Here is a 19,669-nt window from a genome sequence, read left to right as displayed (position 1 = left end):
ATTTAAAGGGATGTATTGATTTAAAGCAGCTTTACAGAAAATGTTTTTTTTTTTTTGTGTTGTAATTTGGAAATATTCTGTTATGTATGGAAGCCTGTTTCCACCATAAATAAAAACATAAAAATTGTAGGTAATTGTGACTTTTTATCTCACAATTCTGACTTTTTTTCTCAGAATTGCTTGATAGAAACTTGCATTTCTGACTTTTTTTCTCAGAATTGCTTGATACAAACTTGCATTTCTGACTTTTTTCTTAGAATTGCTTGATATAAACTTGCATTTCTGACTTTTTCTCATAATTGTGAGATATAAACTTCCAATTGCTTGTTTTGAAGTCACAACTGCGAGACAGTTACATTTCTGAGAAATAGTCGCAATTCTGATAAATAAAGTCGCAATTCTGACAGAGAAAGTCGCAATTCTGAGAAATATTCGCAATTCTGAGAAGTCGCATTCCAGAGGAAAAAAGATGCATTCCAGAGAAAGTTGCATTCCTGAGAAATAGTCGCAATTCTGAGAAATATTCGCAATTCTGAGAAATCGCATTCCCGATTAAAAAAAGATGCATTCCAGAGAAAGTCGCAATTCTGAGAAATATTCGCAATTCTGAGAAGTCGCATTCCCGAGGAAAAAAGATGCATTCCAGAGAAAGTTGCATTCCTGAGAAATAGTCGCATTTCTGAGAAAGAAAGTCACATTTCTGAGAAACAGTCACAATTCTGAGAAAGTTGCAAATGCAAGAAATAGTCGCAATTTTGACTCTTTTTTTCTTACAAATGCGAGATATAAACTCGCAATTCTCTCTTTTTTTTCCCTCAAAGTTTATATTTAGCAATTGCGACTATAACAATTCTAAATATATATCAGGGCTTCTGTAGTTATGAGATGCGTGACTGTATCAAATAATTTAATTAAGGATAATAACTGACAGTTTTACTTAAAAAAAAAAAATAAAAAAAATAAATAAAAAAAAATCAAGTGATCAAGTGTCATTTATAATGGACAGTACTTACACTTGTATTCAGCCCCATCCAATTATGATCATATCAGCTGAAATGGGTTTTAATACCAGGTGTTAATGGCTTGTGCCCCTATTATGCCATTTTTAAGGTTCTTAATATTACTTTGGAAGTCTCCTACAATAGATTTACATGCATGCAACATCAAACAAAGGTTTTGTTTAATCAAAATATGCATTTAACATTTAATATCACCAAATGTGATACCCCTTGACGCATGTCCTTCACGGAAGTGGGATTCAAAATACTAACAACTCATTGAGAGTGTTCAAAGTGGATTGAGACTATAAATTTATTTATCATGCATTTTTCAGCCGATCGTTTACAATCACTACATTACACATTGCATGAAAGGCAATAATCAAAATGGCATAATAGGGGCACTTTAAGTGGTCAATAATATAAATATACAAACAATCTCTCAATTTTCCAATGTTATCTTGTTATAGTCTTTCCGAGAACCAGTCTCTGCTTCGCATGCCTCCCTGGGAGAACGTGTGGCTGCTTGGAGCCATCTGCCTCTCCATGTCCCTCCACTTCCTTATCCTTTATGTGGAGCCCCTGCCGGTAAGATCAATTTGCAGTCTTGGTAGAATTTAATGTCTTTGTTTCCCATTTTTAAAGGAATAGTTCACCCAAAAATGAAAGCTCTCATTAATTACTCACCCTCATGTCATTCCAAACCCATAAGACCTTTGTTCATCTTAAAGGATTAGTTCACTTCCAGAACAATTTACAGATAATGTACTCACCCCCTTGTCCAAGATGTTCATGTCTGTCTTTCTTCAGTCGTAAAAAAAAGTTGTTTTTTTGAGGAAAACCCTTCAGGATTTCTCTCCATATAATGGATATGTGTGGTGTTGAACTTCCAAAATGCAGTTTAAACACAGCTTCAAATGGCAAAAGAAGGGTATTATCTAGCGAAACGATTTATTTTCAAAACAATCCGTGATTGTGATCCAGGTCAATACAGTTAGGATTCATCACTGTTTTACCCTTTTTTTTAAAGGGTGGTTGATCTTTGTATGTTCACTTTGTAAACCCTGGGTCGGTACTTCTGCAGCAATGGTTGGGAGTTTTTCAACATACCCTAACTGTATTAACCTGGATCACACAGACTACACATGTGCTTCGCAGAGATGAGACAAGTCAAGCATTTGAGGTTAAATAAGTGTATAAATTGTCAATTCGTTTTGAAAATAACCGATCATTTCGCTAGGTAAGACCCTTCTTCTAGAGCCCTTTGAAGCTGCATTTAAACTGCATTTTGGAAGTTCAAACTTTGGGGCACTATATGGAGAGAAATCCTGAAATGTTTTCCTAAAAAAAAAAAAAATTTCTTTACGACTGAAGAAAGAAAGACATGAACATTTTGAATGACAAGGGGCTGAGTACATTATCTGTAATTTTTTTTTTTTCTGAAAGTGTACTAATCCTTTAAAAACACAAATTAAGATTTTTTTTTTATTAATGAAAAAGTGTTCTCATAGCTTCTTAAAATTAAGGTTGAACCACTGTCACATGGACTGTTTTAATGATCCACCTTTCTGAGCCTTGAACCTGGTAGTTGCATTGCTATCTATACATGGTCAGAAAGCAGTCGGATTTCATCAAAAATATCTTAATTTGTGTTCGGAAGATGATTAAAAGTTCAGTTATTATGTATATTGTTTTATAATGAAACTGTTCTTAGTTTAGTGACTCTACACTGTGTTTCTCCACAGATTATCTTCCAGATCACCCCACTGAACGTGACCCAGTGGCTTATGGTGTTGAAGATTTCCCTGCCCGTCATCCTGCTGGACGAAGTGCTCAAGTTCGCAGCCAGAAACTACCTGGACAAGCCCAAAGACCTGGACGGTCCCAAGAGCAAGGCCTGCTCGTTCAGCACCTGCACGGAAGGCATTTCCTGGCCCTTCGTGGCGCTCTCACTCCCCCTGGTGCTGTGGCTCTACAGCACTGACACTAACTTGGCTGAAATGTTCTGGTCTTGACTGAAATGAGCACAGCTGTGTGTAGATGGTGTGTACGTGTGTCTGTGCGTGTGGTTGTGCGTTTAAAGTGTGCCTCCGCAAACAGAGAATGTGTACGAGAAGGACAGGATTTAACACAAAAATAACCGCGATATAGAAATGTAACCTTTTTTTTAACTGTCCGCTGGGGATTGAGAATGAGGAGACCTTAAAGACCTGAAGTCTTCAAGTATTAGTGAGCATTCGTTTTCTTTTTTGTTAGTGCATTTTTAATTAATCATTTGTCATGTCTCATTTCAAACCAGTATCAACGTTTTGATTTAGTTTTGGCCCCAAATCATGTTTAAATGGCTGAATGAGAATTAAGTACTTGTGTATAGACGTTTAACACTATTTTATGCAATTGTTCAATTTGCTAACAGCAGAGTGGGTAGGGTAGAAAAAGAGCGAGAGAAAGAGTACAAGACAGAACTGTTTACTAATGTTTACCTTTGTGTCTTCGGCGTCAACATCGATCAGAGCCAGTGGACAAGCATGGTGTTTCAAAAGCAGCATGGGAAAGAGTGCGGGACTGAATGTTCTGAATGTTTTGAATGCTTCACGGTCAAATCCTCAGATGAAAGCTGCATGTTTTGTATTCTGCATGCATTTTGTGTGGTTTTTCACTTATGATTTGTACCTGTACGTCTTTCCTCTTGTGTGTAATTACTTTCATTTCTATGGGTAGACATTGTGTTTCCACTATTACCTGACACTTTTGATTAGTAAAGCCAGTTTTTCTGCACTAGGCAGAGTACAGCTACCTCAGGACTGTCAGATTAGACTCTCTCTGGTTGCCCCCCCCCCCCCCCCCACTTAGCTTTACACCGCTTGTACACATTACCGCACAAAGTGTGCCTCTATTTGATGATAAACAGAACTCAAGGTTCCTTTGGCCCAAACTAATGTTTTAAGTTCTTTTTGTTGTTGTTTTCTCTGTATTTTATAATTGAATGAACTTGCATTAACTTAATTTAGAGATTTTGTTTTGGGAAGGGTGGGTTGGATAAAAAGATGTAAATGTTACCTTTAGCGGGTAAGGCCAGAGACAAAGGAGTAGAAAATTTAACCAGCAGAGGTTTAGGTGTTGCATTCAAAACATGAATTTTACAATGCAAAACCAAAATGTTTCATGCTACCTTTTTTTTTTCTACTTTTAAAGAAAATACACTCATGAACCATTTGAATTAAAATGCGTGTCTTCATTTTACTAGCTGGTCTGTTTCTGCAATGCAGCACGGCAAGGTTTAGGAGCAAATATACTTGAATAAATGACATTAATGTACAGAGATTTAGTTGCAAAGCTGAGCACAAGATTGACAGCTGGGAAGAAGCTTCCTGTATATTTGTACACATGCAGCACATATACCTGAATTTCTTTTTTTGAAATGGAGCTTTCCGGCATTTAATTGTCTATTGCATCACACTAATTCTTGCTTGCTAAAATGGATGCATGTCCCATGCCCTCATCAGCCTTCACTGACATTACTGCGACACATTTTTGTCACGAAGCCTCAAGTTTTCTGACAATGGACCAACCCTGGTAACATGCTAAATTCCCACTTAACAGCCATATCAGCTTGAGTACATTCCACTGTTATATTCCTCTGCAATATATGCTGTTTTTAAGAACTATATATATATATAATATATTGTAAAGACTTGGTCAAATTACTTGCGTGATTGTTTCCTTGTTCCACCTATATAACACACCGTTAGTTTTTCTTAGAATGGTCCGTACACTGTGTTCTGACTTGCTCAGGAACTGAACTTGGATGTTGGCATAAATAACTACGCTATTGAAATGAAAACACTATTGCCGTTAGGAACTATGTTGCAGTTTGTTGCCTTTTGTATTACAATTAACCATACAATTATTCCCCCCTTTGTTATACGTGCTTCTATGCTAAATATTTATTTACCAGTGCACTTTAGCATTCTAAAACATTCGATTTGTTTTTATTGGCTTCTGCCTTGTGTTGGGAAACCTCAGGCTTCTGTGTTGTGCATGTCTGTTTTTGAGTGGCTCCATTTTGCCTCAATATCAGAACTTGCATGTTGAATGTGCAGTTCGGAGAAAATAGCCACCATTGCACTGCCAGATCACACGTAAGAGTGGACTCAATAATAAAAACTCAGTAATAATGAATAAATGACCGAGAAATGAAACGAGCAGCATCTTCATCAGCATCATCTTCGACCCTGCATGACAATGTTCCACCATTGCCTAATGCTGATGCAAGGAGAGTTTGCTGCCTTTTTTTTTTCCTGTGTAAATTGTCATAGTTTTATATACATGTATTATATAGTATAATGCATGCCTTCAGTTGTAATTAGCCAAATAATTTGATCTATATTTATATAGCAACCTGCTGTGTACATTGCTGCTAAATGGTATGATTAAACACATCATTTTACAAATAAACTCTGCAGTTAATTTTACCAATGCTGACGTTTATGCTTTGTGCCTCTCTATGTGTATCTGTTAGGAAAAGCCATTTAATAAATTGAATTATACGTACCTGAATCAGTGTCATTGGTCAGTACGGCCAGTATGTGCTTCTTGGCCCTAAAATGAACAATACACAGCGTCATTAATTCTACAGTTGTTGGCGGTATTTAGGCAGCATGTTCTGAGCTGTGTCATGGCGTTAATGTCTTGAACATTTGAAGGCGACAGACATGTTTTGGCGGGAAAATACAGTCCAATTACAATGACATAATCTTATTTCACATATAAACACAGCTGCTACAAATCTTTTATGTAACCAGTGACCAAAATCTGCTAAATTGGCAATAGCACAAATAAAGCCTGTCATAATGGAATGCACATCACTGTTGGGGGTAACATTACAAGTAACACGAGTTACATAATCAGACTACTTTGCGTTACTTTAATTACTGTTAAAGTAACGCATTACGAGTTACTTTTACAAATACGTAACGCTAGTTACTTTGTTATCCCATTTATTGACTTACAGCTCCTCTGACCGCAGGTTGAGAGAAATCGTGAGTAAGTGTAGAAGCGTTGTGTGCGCTTTCTGTAGTTCTAGACTAAATGTAAACATGCGTTTACTTATCTCACTTGGAGAAAAACAGATTCACTATTGCTTAAAATCAATAAAAACTGTGAAGTGCAAACTTAGAATATGGCAATAATTTAATATGTTAAAATATATATATATATATTTTGCATATATTTAATCCCATTTTATTAACCAGTGTTTTTGCTGCTGACCTTGATGATCCAATTCAACCATACAATAAGCAGAAATTGCTTTACATTCTAACAAACTTATTTGTGCTGAACCTTCTTCTCCTGTGTTTTACTGTACTGACGTGAATTTACTTTTCAGCCTGAGGCTGATTCATTTCACTTTTGGTGTAAAAGGGCTTCTATGTCTGCCAAAAATAGAACTTCTTATACTAAAGACAAACAAGCAAGCCCTGCCCAGATTTTAAAAGTAACGCAATAAAAAGTAACTATTTTAGGGAGTAACGCAATATTGTAATACATTACTTTTAAAAGTAACTATGCCAAACAATTCATTTTATACATGTCCCGAGCTGTCCTTACGGCTGTGATGTCTAGACTGAACACTTGAAGGCGACAGAGACAAAATATGGCGCTGAAATACAGTCCAATTACAATGACATCATCTTATTTCACATATACACAGCTGCATATCTATTATGTAACCACTAACAACAAATTTGTTCAATTGACAAAAGTGTATTATTTTATTACCCAATTTATTAATCAATGTCTTTGCTGCTGACCTTTGCTGATCCAATTCAACCATACTAATAAGCAAAAATTGCTTTGCATAAATGAACATTTGTGCTTAACTTGCATCGTATTCTACAGACGTGAATTTACTTTCCCTTCAGCCTGAGGCTGATTCATTTCACTTCTGGTGTGAAAGGACTTTTATGCCTCCAAAAATATAACTTTTTCTATTAAAAATAAACAAACAAGCCCTGCCCAGATTTAAAAAGTAACTAAAAACGAACGTAATAACGTATCGTAAAAGTAACGTTACATAAATACTTATTTTTTAGGGAGTAACGCAATATGTGACCCTGGACTGCAAAACTAGTCTTAAGTAGCATGGGTATATTTGTAGCAATAGCCAAAAATACATTGTATGGGTCAAAATTATCGATTCAAAAATCATTAGGATCATGTTCCGTGAAGATATTTTGTAAATTTCCTACCGTAAGTATATCAAAACGTAATTTTTTATTAGTAATATGCATTGCTAAGAACTTAATTTGGACAACTTTAAAGGTAATTTAGATTTTTTTGTACCCTCAGATTCCAGATTTTCAAATAAAGTTAGTTGTATATGGGACAAATATTGTCCATTCGTCAAGGCTTATTTATTCAGCTTTTGGATCAAGTCAAAATCTCAGTTTCAAAAAAAAAATACCCTTATGACTGGTTTCAAAAACAATGCATTTTGTAGATGTCCCGAGCTGTCCTTACGGCTGTAATGTCTAAGATTGAACACTAGAAGACGACAGAGACAAAATTTGGCGCTGAAATACAGTCCAATTACAATGACATCATCTTATTTCACATATAAACACAGCTGCATCTTTTATGTAACCAGTAACCAAAATCTGTTAAATTGACAACAGCTTAAATGAAGCCTATCATGACAGAATGCACATAATTATAGTGCCTGTAATTAGTTATATACAAAAGCAAAGACACGAAAGGTTTATTTTTGCAGATTATGTTATTGCACATATTGTTAGATTGTCATGTATCCATATAAAAAACAGCTGAAAACAAAACACAGAATAGCTATATAGTGCAATAGGGACATTACAAAAATATTTATTCCTCAATATTGTGTGTATACCTTCCCTCGCAGTTTAAAAGGTTTCACGACTCGTTTGTAACAAAAACAGACTGGATTCCTCCTAACACATGTAAAAAGTTTGATATTTTAACCACGCTACGCTTACTACAAGCTCTCTGACCTATGCGGTGAAGCAGCCTGTCGCTTTAAATCGACCCCAAACTGGGAGAGCTGTCAATCAAGTCTTTTAGTCCCGCCCCTTCCTGCAGCAGCAGCAGCAGCAGCAGCGGCGCGTCTAGTGGCTTTTCATACAGAGGCATTACGTACAGCAGACTCGCCAAATCTGTACAGTCTAATTATCAGCGACAAAATGGGATAATCGTGAGCGTCTTCAGTGAATCTCAGAGAACGGGAACTAAACGACCAATCGAGGAGAGTGATTTTTTATTTTTTTATTTCCAGTCTTCACAGACGTAAGCACAAAGGGTTTTGAGGATAATGGTGATAAAAACGATATCACATTATGAACGCAGGAGAACTGGAGTACATCGCCACAGACACGACCGGACCGTGTAATTTGTTTATGGCGACTGGTTTAAATGGAAAAGCATTCTGAGGAGTAACGTTATTTTGTTCATCCAGTGCGCTCTGGAGAACAGATGCTGTCATTGTGCTGGGGACCGAGATTTGTCTGCAAGTGGTTTCGTCGGAATGGTGCGCGATAAAATGCCTTTATTGTTTCCGCACGACATGCTCAATAACGTTCGTTTTGTCGTTGAACAACTGGACGACAATTTTGGTACGGAAAGACTTCTAGTGACAGTTCCTGGGAATTCATGAACGGAGTGTTTTGTAAACGTTTGTGATAAGTGTTATTAACGAAATACCCATTATTATGAACAGGCACTGCCGAATTTTCATACTTTCTTCAATTTCCCGTTTCTTCAACTAATTCAGCTTAGTTGGAGATACTTGACCGACCCTGTGTTCTAACCAATTTGATACAGTTTGAGCAAACACAATGGTGGAGCCTGTAGGTTTCATTGAAGCTTGGAAAGCACAGTTTCCAGAGTCTGAGCCTCCGAAGATGGAGCTGAGGTCTGTTGGGGGAATTGAACAAGAACTGGAAAAGTGCAAAGCATCTATAAGACGGTTGGAAATGGAGGTAAACAAAGAGCGCTTTCGGATGATCTATCTTCAGACCCTGCTCGCCAAGGAGCGAAAGAGCTATGACCGACAAAGATGGGGTTTCAGGAAGCCACCTCATATGACAGAAGGAGACCCGCAAGCTGTTGGTGCCGATTCTCAGCATCTCCATGCACAGGAGCACGGACAACCCGAGCGCAGCAGGTTTCAGCCTGTGGGGGAGTCCAGAGTGAAACCACGACCACCCCCTGCGAGGAAGTCAGCCTCTCACGGTGATGGATTGGAGCTACAGTCATCATTCGAGGCGCACCAGACAGAGGCCGATGGGCTTTCGCCATCAACACAGAGGGGTGGAGTTTCCCCTCGCCGACCCCATCCACCTCCAGACAAGGAGTTGCCCTCGGATCCATCCCCTAAAGACAAACCAGGCATGGGGCTTGGAGTAGCTGCTTTGCGTTCGAACTTTGAGAGAATCAAACGGGCAAACTCACAGTCGGCCAGCGATGGAAAATCAGGACAAGAGAAACCGTTCTACACCAACGTCGAGTTCCATCAAGACCGGGGCCTAGTAAAAGTCAATGACCGTGAGGTCTCAGACAAAATTAGCTCTCTTGGGAACCAAGCCATGCAGATGGAGCGCAAAAGATCACTTCATTCACTTCCCGGAAACCTTGCAACAGTCGCAGGTGATCTACGCCCAAGGCCTGTCTATAGAGGGCGTTCTACGGAAAGCACCTGCGGATACGACGCCGAGTATGAAGACGGCGAGCCCAGTCCTCGCTATGGCTCTGCAAGACCAAACGGGGCCAAGCCACCACCCCCACCATGGCAGCCAACAGATTTCCAACCCTACACTAGTGTTTACGTCGGTGGGATGATGCCTGGAGAAGGTGGCGTAGGTGACGGTAGGGTCACCATGAGGGACCACGGGGGAAGTGACGACCATCTTCTCACCTGGCCCAGAAGGTCGTACTCACCTGGCAGTTTCGAGGATGTGGGAGGCGGAGGAGGCGGATACACACCGGACTGCAGCTCCAATGAGAACCTGACGTCCAGCGAGGAAGACTTCTCCTCGGGACAGTCCAGTCACGTGTCGCCCAGCCCGACCACAGCCTACCGCCGCCCTCTTCGAGAGAAAAGCCGCTCACCTTCTCAGAACTCCCAGAATTCTCAGCACTCGTTTGACAGCAGCAGTCCCCCTACGCCGCAGACGCAGAAACGGCACCGGCAGCAGCACGTCGTGGTGTCTGAGGCCACCATTGTGGGCGTAAGGAAAACAGGACAAATCTGGCCCCATGATGGAGACTCTATTGCCTCCAGTCGGGCTTCCCATGACAACAGTTACCATGGAGATCTAGGTAAGTTGTGGTTATGATGATGTTGTGTTTTTTGTTTATCACAGGTGAAGTGGTTCCTACTGTGTTTCAGCTGAATGCTGTAAGACTGTAAATGAGACGTGACATCACTGAGGACATCACACTGGGTAGCATGGCTGAATAATTGCAAATCAGTGGGAATTTTGTGTTTTTCTTTTACTCTGTGTGCTTGATCGGTCAACTTCTTAGTTTGATTTCTTTTGTATTTTGTTGTTCCTCTGTTAAATCCCTCCTCTGTCAGCTTCTGTGCTTCCCGTCCCAAGCTATTGTCCACTTTTGTTTCACGCTCTGTCTGTATCAGTCACACACCGTGGCGACTGCTTGCTGCGGTTGGTTAGTCCGGTACGATGAGACTCGTATATGAGGAGTAATTAACTGGACAAGCTAATTTATGATTGTGAGGTCAAGATGTGCGTGTTGTTTCTTTAGGCAGGACAGGAGCTGTGGAGCTTTCACTCGTGTCACATGCTGCTGTGGGAATCTTTCACAAGCAGGACAAAGACCCAGTTGATGAGTGTAAATTGTCATTTGCAGATGCATATTTGCATTCGTTTTTATGGTACTTTGGAGTTTATAGGGAAGAAATCATTCCATTTCTGGGATTGTTTCAGTGGTGGGAAGTCAGTGGAGCTTATGTGATCCATCTGTTGTGAAATTCTGTAGTCGAATGAAGGCAAAAGAGGGAGAATGAATGAAACGTGGTGAACCTTGTTGTAGCTGTTTTGAGAGAGTTAGTGTTAGAGAGTGTCATGTGATAATCTTGTGTATTTTGCACTTCTGCAGTTTACATACAAATGCTTTAACTGCAAGATTATTTTGTGGAGTGGCAAGTGAAAATGTTGAGAGGGCAAGTAAAATATGAACTACTGGACAGTTAGGGCAGCTGAAAAAAATCCTTAATGGTCTCTCAGGCTCACCAAAGCTGTATTCAAAATTCAGGTAAAATTCAGACTTATTTCTGTTTATTTGGTCAAATATTGTGAAATTTGATTACAATTTAATATAAAATTAAAATGTTATTTTTAAAAATGTAATTTATATCTGTGATGGCCAACATGAATTTTCAGGAGTCATTTATTTCTGTTTATTTGGTCAAATTACAGTAATCAGTAATACTGTGAAATTTGATTACGATTTAATATAAAAGTTAATTTAGATTTATTCAAAAATGTAATTTATGTCTGTGATGGCAACCTGAATTTTCAGGAGTAATTTCTTTTAGTTTATTTGGCCAAAATACAGCAAACAGTAATATTGTGAAATTTGATTACAATTTAGTATAAAATAAATAAAATAAATTTAATAGATTTAAAATGTAATTTATGTCTGTGATGGCTAAACTGAATTTTCAGCACCCATTACTCCAGTGTTTAGTGTCCCGAATTAATTCTAATATGCTGATTTGGTGCTCAAATTTTAACTTTGAAAACAGTTGTGCTGCTTATAAATATCTGCTGTCACTTTTGATCAATATAATGTGTCCTTAATGCTGAAAAAGCATGAATTTCTTACAAAAAAAGGATACCCTATACTGACCCCATGATAGTGCAGTTTGACTCCATAAATTTATAAACTAATTTTGCTGGGAAACATTGGCATGTGATACATAACATTAGTGATTGGTTTGCAGTTTTCATAATTTTTTTGTTGACGCTTTCAAGACTATCACATATAGTCAACACATGTCATTTTTTAAAATTTCAACAAAACTTCATACTATAGCCTCTAAGTAACAGTATTTTAATAACAAACACTCTTAGAAATAGAGGTACAAAAGCTGTCTCCATATTGGTCTCTTAAAGGTATATATTAGCACTTAAAGTGTACATATTATTACCTAAACAGTACAAACATATACCTTTTGAAGAGGTGCCACCCCAGTGACAGCTAGACTGAAGATGCAGCAGAATTTTCAACAATGTAAATTATATCTCAGAAAACCAAATATTTGAAAACATAAAAATGAATGTACATGATCATTGAACACAACTTTCACCAGCAACTAGTTTAACTTTCACTGACTCAAGGCAACTGTGCATTTCTTATTGTTGTATCCTGCAGACGTAGGAACTCTTACTACTGACCAAAACTACAGTACAGTACTGTTACCTAACAAGCAGGTGTCTGGAAGATTCATCCAGAGAGCCCGATATCCGTGAACGTGACTCACCAGGCTACTATTTCCTCAGTCAGACTGTCTGTATAAGCATTCTAAACTTTGAACTGCAGTGTTTTACCCATATTTTTTTTTAACTTGTTCCTCGCCAAGAAGCAGAATGACATCAGCTATCAGAATGACTACAGGGGAGGCGGTGTCATGTGGCACGCTTAGCTTGAAATCCCAAGGCTTTAAGCTGATGAGGTGAATTGCACTTCGGTGTGAAGCAGACAGACCCGGAGGGCGTTGGCACGGCCCGTCCATTCAAATGCCAGGAAGGTTCTCTTTGTGCAAGAGTGAGATAACACAGAGGGCGGATGAAGATAGATAGACACCAGCTGAGGTAGAGCTGGGCGGTATGACCAAAAATTTATATCACGGTATTTTTCAAAATTATACGGTATCACGGTATATGACGGTATTTTTTTTTTGTTCATGCATGACTAGGTGTTAACCACATTTCCTAATAAATTAGAGAATAATTACTGCAGTACATTGGCTTACATTGACCGGACTAGTATTAACCCAGGTTTGATCGGTCTCACAAAATGCTGCTGTTCACAAAGAAGTGACAGTGGCACTCATAATTGTAATGAGGTGAAGAAATCAGAATTCATGATTTGCAGTCAAAATACACAACACTTTATTGTGCATTCTTCACAAGTTCACATTTACAAGTCTACGCGTTTCTCTTCCAGCAGGAGGCGCTGTCAGAATGGTAGTATACAAAGTAGCGCAACAAATGATTTTGAAACGTGCAGCGCTCATATTTATTCAATGGATAGCCTTTTGAAGTTTCATCGCAATTCTTGTCTTTCAGTCCCCACATTTTAGACCACCTGAAATCATAATAATGACTTTCATAACCCCCTAATAACACTGCAGTCATCAATGAAAATTAAGAGCTTTATTTAATACTTTCAAAAACAAACCTTACACAAAATACGTTTCTTTTTTATTTTTTTCCCCACCATGTTCGGGGCACAAGAAAAATATTAAGGGACTAAATTAATATCAGCATATGAAGTATAATCGTCTCTCATTGTCTGAAAGAATGCACATCAGATGCTGAAAGTCAGTTTTTACTTTCACTTTAACATATTGATCAGTTTTCACGTTGCTTGTGTGATATCCATTGGCTTTAAAACATAAATATTAATAAAAATACGGTATATAGAAAAGACATATCTTTAAAATATTGCGACGTAACACCAACGTAAAGCCATTGTTTTTCTCTCACTGAAAGCTACATCTGTCTGCGCGCAATGCGCCGATCTCTGCTCTCATCACTGCAGACACACCCCCTCTTGAAATTTCGGCATTACAAATTTTGCAAATCGCTAACCCTGGGTCTTTCTCAGATATACTGAAATACGTCCACACCTCAGATGTGTTGCTTCAGACAAGCACGTGCAAGCTGCGGTTTCTGTTTGCGTCAACATACGTGTTCCCAGCGCTTTGTACGCACACACTCACCGGTATTAGGGTATCTGAAAAATGAATATCATTTAAAAAAAAAAACACCGGTATTCGGTATGAAAAGGTATACCGCCCAGCCCTAAGCTGAGGACCGTCCAGCAAGCTCCAGGTCCTTTTGTCCTCATACTGAGTTGGAAATCAGTGTGAATAAGTTTGAACGCCACCTCGCTTATTTTTAACAGTTAGCCGGCTCGATATAACCAAGTGGCTTTAGCAGTAAAAGTCTGTCGAGCCTACTTTAATATGCATCCACTTATCTGCGAATCAATTTACATTTTAGCTTGAGATGATTTGCACTTTTGTTTTTCAAGCCAGTCAGAATGAAATCAATAGAGCGGCCATTCATCTAATGAAGAAAGCCCTCGCAGGCCATGCAGGTTACCATTAGCGTGACAGTATGCAACCTATCTTGCCAAGAAAGAGATTCTATCTTATGCTTTTTTAATTTTGTTTGGCTGCTTAGAAACATGATATTTTTAAAGGACACTGCCAAGGAGATATGGCCAAAACCATAATGCTGTAGAGAAGAGGAAAGCAGAAGGACGCTGTCTCTCGCCTCAGTGGAGATGTGGGGGCTGCAGAGACACAGATAGGACAGGCTTGTATTGCATAATGGTGTGAACAGTCCCACACATGAATGTGCACATATGCATGTGTGATTTTTATGTTTGCATGCATTCATTACATTGAAGGCCTGCTGTTTCCAAGTTGCCAGCCTAACCCTGTCATCCTTTGAAATTTGCAATTCGGAAGTATTTTAATAAAAGCATTATTTCAGCACACAGAATCAGGCCCGTCTGCTGAGGTTTCTGCATCTCTTGTTTCCTCATCCTCCTCGGGGGACTGTTCCCACAGTCAGTGTCCCCCTTGTAAACAACAATTGTAATTGTTTCCCGATGGTCCTCTGGCCTTTTGAAGCGGGCATCCAGGAAGAAATGTCTTTCTGTGGTTTACAGATCAGTAGCAGTGTCCTTTGGGGTGAAGAGCGAGTGAGTCACGGAGAAAACAAGAGGCAGGGGATGACAGAAAACAGAAAGTTCTCAGACAAATACCCAGGAAAACATCAGTCATTCATTAAAAGGACCAGGCAGCTGCGGTGCTCTCTGTTCAATATGTTTGCATAAGGCACAAATGACGTTTAGAGTGACGCTGACATTTCAGGTAGTTGGAAAAGGACTGTGTGGAAACTCAGAGGATAGACTTTTTTTTTTTCCACTGCATGAATATGAACACTTAGTCTTTCAAATGGTGGCACGTGGGAGGATATGCTAATGAAAAGAAAATGCAAAAATGTATTGTGTGTAGTAGAGCTGCAAAACGATTAGTTGCAATTAATCGATTGAAAATAAAAGTTTGTTTGCATACTATGTGTGCATACTGTGTAAGAGAGTTACTAACCTTTGCATGCAGCAGTTAGTATCACCAGAGGTGCTTCTCTGTGATATAATTTCCTGTCACATGATCCTCTTGCAAAATATTAACAAAATGGCTCCTTGAATGGTGGTTACACAACATTGACACTTCAGGAATTTGACTGGACTCACATAATTCCCAAAATTATTTATACTATTCAGAACATTAGTGCTCCATTTACTTTTATTTAGTACTAATGTAAGATTATGCCAAACCAGTTGATCTGGTGTTTTGAGAATTTCACCTTTTTTAAACAAGATAAATTATTTGGTACTACGTTTTTACGGTTACACCACATTTTTGCGAGCATCCTCCAAATATTATCTCAAAATGAATTAAAACCAGAAAATTTAGACTCGGTCCACAAAAAAGAGAATGTATGCAATTATTATGCATATTTATTTTGAAAATTTAACCCTTTTTTTTGGTCAAGCCATTGACCTGTATATTTATTACGTATATATATAAATACAAACACATACATGTATGTATACAGTATATTAAGGAGAAATGTTAGATGAAAATGTATATTTGTATATAATATTTATTATATACAAGTTACATGCAAATACATATAAATATTTTAAAAAGTATATACATATGTGTGTGTATTAATTAGTGGTGGGCATAGATTAATTTTTTTTAATCTAGATTAATCTCACTGTAATCTTGGAATTAATCTAGATTAAAATGGCTAATTTGAATTCTGCCGAAGGCATTCAGAATATGTGTGCTACCCAAATAATGACTAAAAGTAAGTCTTTGAGAACGGGTTTCTCAAGCCAGGTGGCGCATTAGACCAGGGGCTCATCTCCTGTTTCCAAAATGCATCACAAACTGCTTGACAATTGCATTTACAACACAATTAACTATACAAACTTGTGTAACCAACTATTCCTACACTGCATGTACTTCTGCGTAAAAGGCTGCGCGACGTGCGCGTTGCAGTTAAATACACAGACGCCCACGGGCATGGATATCTGCGTGCATAGTCTTCGGTTAAACTGCGTTGCCTTTAGAAGCGTCAATTCAGTTGTTGCATATAGTTTTATGTCTTTATTTCGGGATTATCAAAGTAAATTATAACTCAAATTTGAGATTTTACTGGGGCACAGCAGATTTTCACTGGGGCACGTGCCCCAGTAAAAAAGTGTCTAGCAACGCCCCTGCCCCGAAGCAAACCCGGCGGCTTCATAGCTGTTAGCACGTCTCGTTTGATGTGGTAATTTCACAGTAGGCATTCACACAGGTTCGAAGACTCGTTCTCGCCCCCTACACAGGTTCGACTTGGCTAGGTATACATCCGTGCTAAAATATCAAGGTGAAAGTCATCATAGCTTGCGTAGGATAGACCCAGCTCCCAACCCAACTTTGAGAATAGATTAACGGCAATATTTTTTTATCGCCCGATAAGAGTCTCACGTTAACGCAGCACGTTAACGCCGATAACGGCCCACCACTAATATTAATATATAGTATGCAAAAGTAAACTTGAATCGATTAATCGTGACTAATCGTTTTGCCCTGGTGAGTACATTCTGTAGTTTCCAGTAATCAGTTTAGTATTTTTATTGTATTTTAACTAGTGCTGTCACAGACGATTAATTTTTCCAGTTTTTCAGCACTCCACCTTCACTCCAGCTCCCCTACAACAGATTTAAATGCATCTAAGGTCAGAAAACGTTGTAATTTTCTCAAAATATACATTTATACATAGTCATTTGTCAATTATTTCAAAATGGTTCATTCTGAGCGTAATGTCTTTAAAACCTTCCCTTCCATAAGCCTTCTCTGCTCTGATTGGTCAGCTGGCCAAGCCTGTTGTGATTGGCACAGAGAGCAGTACTTGAGCAAGTTCACGAGCGTTACCATCTTTGTTGCCATGTCTGCAGTTGTTTTTGATCACCGCGGGTTGAAGCGACCCCAATAACGTCATATTTAGCCCCCGCAATGCAAATTTACCAGGGGAACCCAGACAAAAAGCATTTTACACCCTGAAATGTGGGACCCCCCTTGAAACGTGATTTGGCTAGTTTTGAGTAGCAAATAGGTTGATTGACAAAGCATGCAACTTCACATAAAACAATAATATAGTGCTCCAATCCGTTCTTAAAATAACGACATAAAAACATTTTGTTTAACACTTGTGCAAGTGAATCATGCTCACAGCTAAAGTTTAACTGCTAAACTGTAAACACGTAGCAAAACAATATTGCTGGATACGTTAGCCGAGTTATCAGAACTATTTTCAGTAAGACGGTAATATCGTGCTTTACCTGGAAGCCTAAAGCTTCACTAGGTTTTTTACATCACATATAAGCACAAAAAACTTGATATTTTGAGCGCTCAGTTGAGAATTTATTGGCCTGTATGGTTTTGATTTACTAAAAGGAACCTGTTCTGTTCTTCTGCTTCCCCTTCATAGAAAATATTTTCCCATATTATATAAGATTTGTCATGAGGTTCCATGAAAAGTGTTATCCTTGTCACATATGAATGCCTTTACGAGGGTGAGGTTGAGAGAGAGAGAGAGAGAGGTGTGGACAGGAATGGAGGTGTGTGTTCAGCTGAATGCTTGCATTGTCCAGCAGCACCACGTTGAGGTCAGGCCGTCCAGTCGCTTATTTTTAGACAGACACTCCAGATCTTCAGAAATGTGCTTTCTGGTGTCAAGTGAAGACTGAGAACAGAATGCACACTGAGTATGTGCAAACGATGACTGTGGTCTTCCCTCTAAGAAAAAAAGCTTGTTGTTTTGTGTTCAAGAAAACCCAGAATCCATGTGTCTCTGCTGGTGTGTTTTGTAATCTTTGCCAGATTTTGTGAATACACAGTATTCCAGAAAATATTTTCACTCTAAAGATAGCTGTTTGTTGTGTTTTCTAAATAGAAATTGAAATGCAAGACTAGCAGAAAAAATAGCATTAGTGGGGGATATATGTGGGAAAATTACACAAACTGAGTCTTGTGAGAATATCACATGGACATGAGGAGGAAAACTCTGATTAACGCCAATTCAACAAGGCTCTGCCTCCCAGCGTGTTTGGAAAGAGAGAGTGAGAGCTTGTTGTCTGAGGGATTTCTGCCAAATAGCAGTAAAGACAAACTTTTCACAGCCCCCTTCTGGCTTCCTTCTCTCCTGGTAAGGGATTAAAAAGGAAGAAGGGGTGCACTTTACTTGGCTCATTTTTTTTATTTTACTTAGAGATAGTTCACCCAAAAATGGAATTCTGTCATGAATTACTGAGACCTCATGTTGCACCAAACCTGTAAGACTTTCATTCATCTTCCGAACACAAATTAAGATATTTTTGATGAAGTCCAAGTGCTTTCTGACCCTACATAGACAGCAAAGCAACTGCCACATTCAAGGCCCAAAAAAGTAGTTTTGTTAAAAGAGTCTATGTAATATCAGTGGTTCAATTATATGAAGCTACAAGAAAACAAAAATAACATCTTATTTCAACAATTGCTTCTCTATACAAGAGATTATCATGACAGCTGATAAGTTTGGCTGATAAGCGTTTGACCTAAGTCTGTACACTTCAGGCAGCGGTTGGATTTGTTTAGTATGACAACGTTTTAGTGCCATGTTAAAATTACGAGATTAAAGTCATAATATTATGAGAATAAAGGTCAAAATTTTTCGAGAATAAAGTCGAAATGTTTCGAGGATAAAGTTGAAATGTTTCAGGAATAAATTTAAAATATTTCGAGAACAAAGTTAAAAAAATTATGAGAATAAAGTCAAAAGGTTTTAAGAATGAACTTAAAATGTTTCAATAATAAAATCTAATTGTTTCTAAAACAAAGTCTAAATATTTTTTTAAATAAAGTTGAAATTACAAGAATGACATCAAAATATATTGAAAATAAGGTCGAAATGTCCCGAGAATAAAGTCGAGATAGCAAAAATGTCGGAAATGTCCCGAGAATAAAGTCGGAACATCCCGAGAATAAAGTCGGAAATGTCCCGAGAATAAATTGGAATTTCCAGAGAATAAATACGGATCATCCCGAGAATAAAGTCGGAACGTTCCGAGAATAAGGTTGAAATGTTTTGAGAATAAAATCTAAGCATTTCGAGAATAAAATGTAAATGTTTTGAGAATAAAGTCTTAATGTTTCAAGAATAAAATCTAAATATTTCAAGAATAAAGTCGAAAATATTTAGATTTTTTTTTTTTTATGTGGCACTTAAACATCGTGGTAGTTTAGTGACTGTGAAGCTCTCAGATTTTTTTTGCATTATTTG

At 38.3% G+C, this 19,669-nt stretch overlaps 2 protein-coding genes across 2 annotated transcripts in view; both read left to right on the top strand.

Annotated features, from left to right (window-relative positions):
* Nucleotides 1-5,473, top strand: part of atp2a2b (ATPase sarcoplasmic/endoplasmic reticulum Ca2+ transporting 2b) — a 49,555-nt gene extending 44,082 nt beyond the window's left edge. Inside the window, exons 19-20 of the mRNA XM_073823877.1 lie at nucleotides 1,469-1,586; nucleotides 2,744-5,473. Of these exons, the coding sequence (XP_073679978.1) occupies nucleotides 1,469-1,586; nucleotides 2,744-3,013 (388 nt within the window). The 3' untranslated portion in view covers nucleotides 3,014-5,473. The remainder of the gene's footprint in view (nucleotides 1-1,468; nucleotides 1,587-2,743) is intronic.
* Nucleotides 5,474-8,153: 2,680 nt separating this feature from the next.
* bcr (BCR activator of RhoGEF and GTPase) overlaps nucleotides 8,154-19,669 on the top strand; it is a 100,880-nt gene continuing 89,364 nt past the window's right edge. Inside the window, exon 1 of the mRNA XM_073824397.1 lies at nucleotides 8,154-10,346. Coding sequence (XP_073680498.1) covers nucleotides 8,864-10,346 — 1,483 coding nt within the window. The 5' untranslated portion in view covers nucleotides 8,154-8,863. The remainder of the gene's footprint in view (nucleotides 10,347-19,669) is intronic.

This window comes from Garra rufa, chromosome 19 (genome assembly GCF_049309525.1).
Source record: "Garra rufa chromosome 19, GarRuf1.0, whole genome shotgun sequence".
NCBI classification, from domain to species: Eukaryota; Metazoa; Chordata; class Actinopteri; order Cypriniformes; family Cyprinidae; genus Garra; species Garra rufa.
Note: the sequence above shows the minus strand (reverse complement) of the source record. Positions and strands in the feature narration are given on the sequence as shown.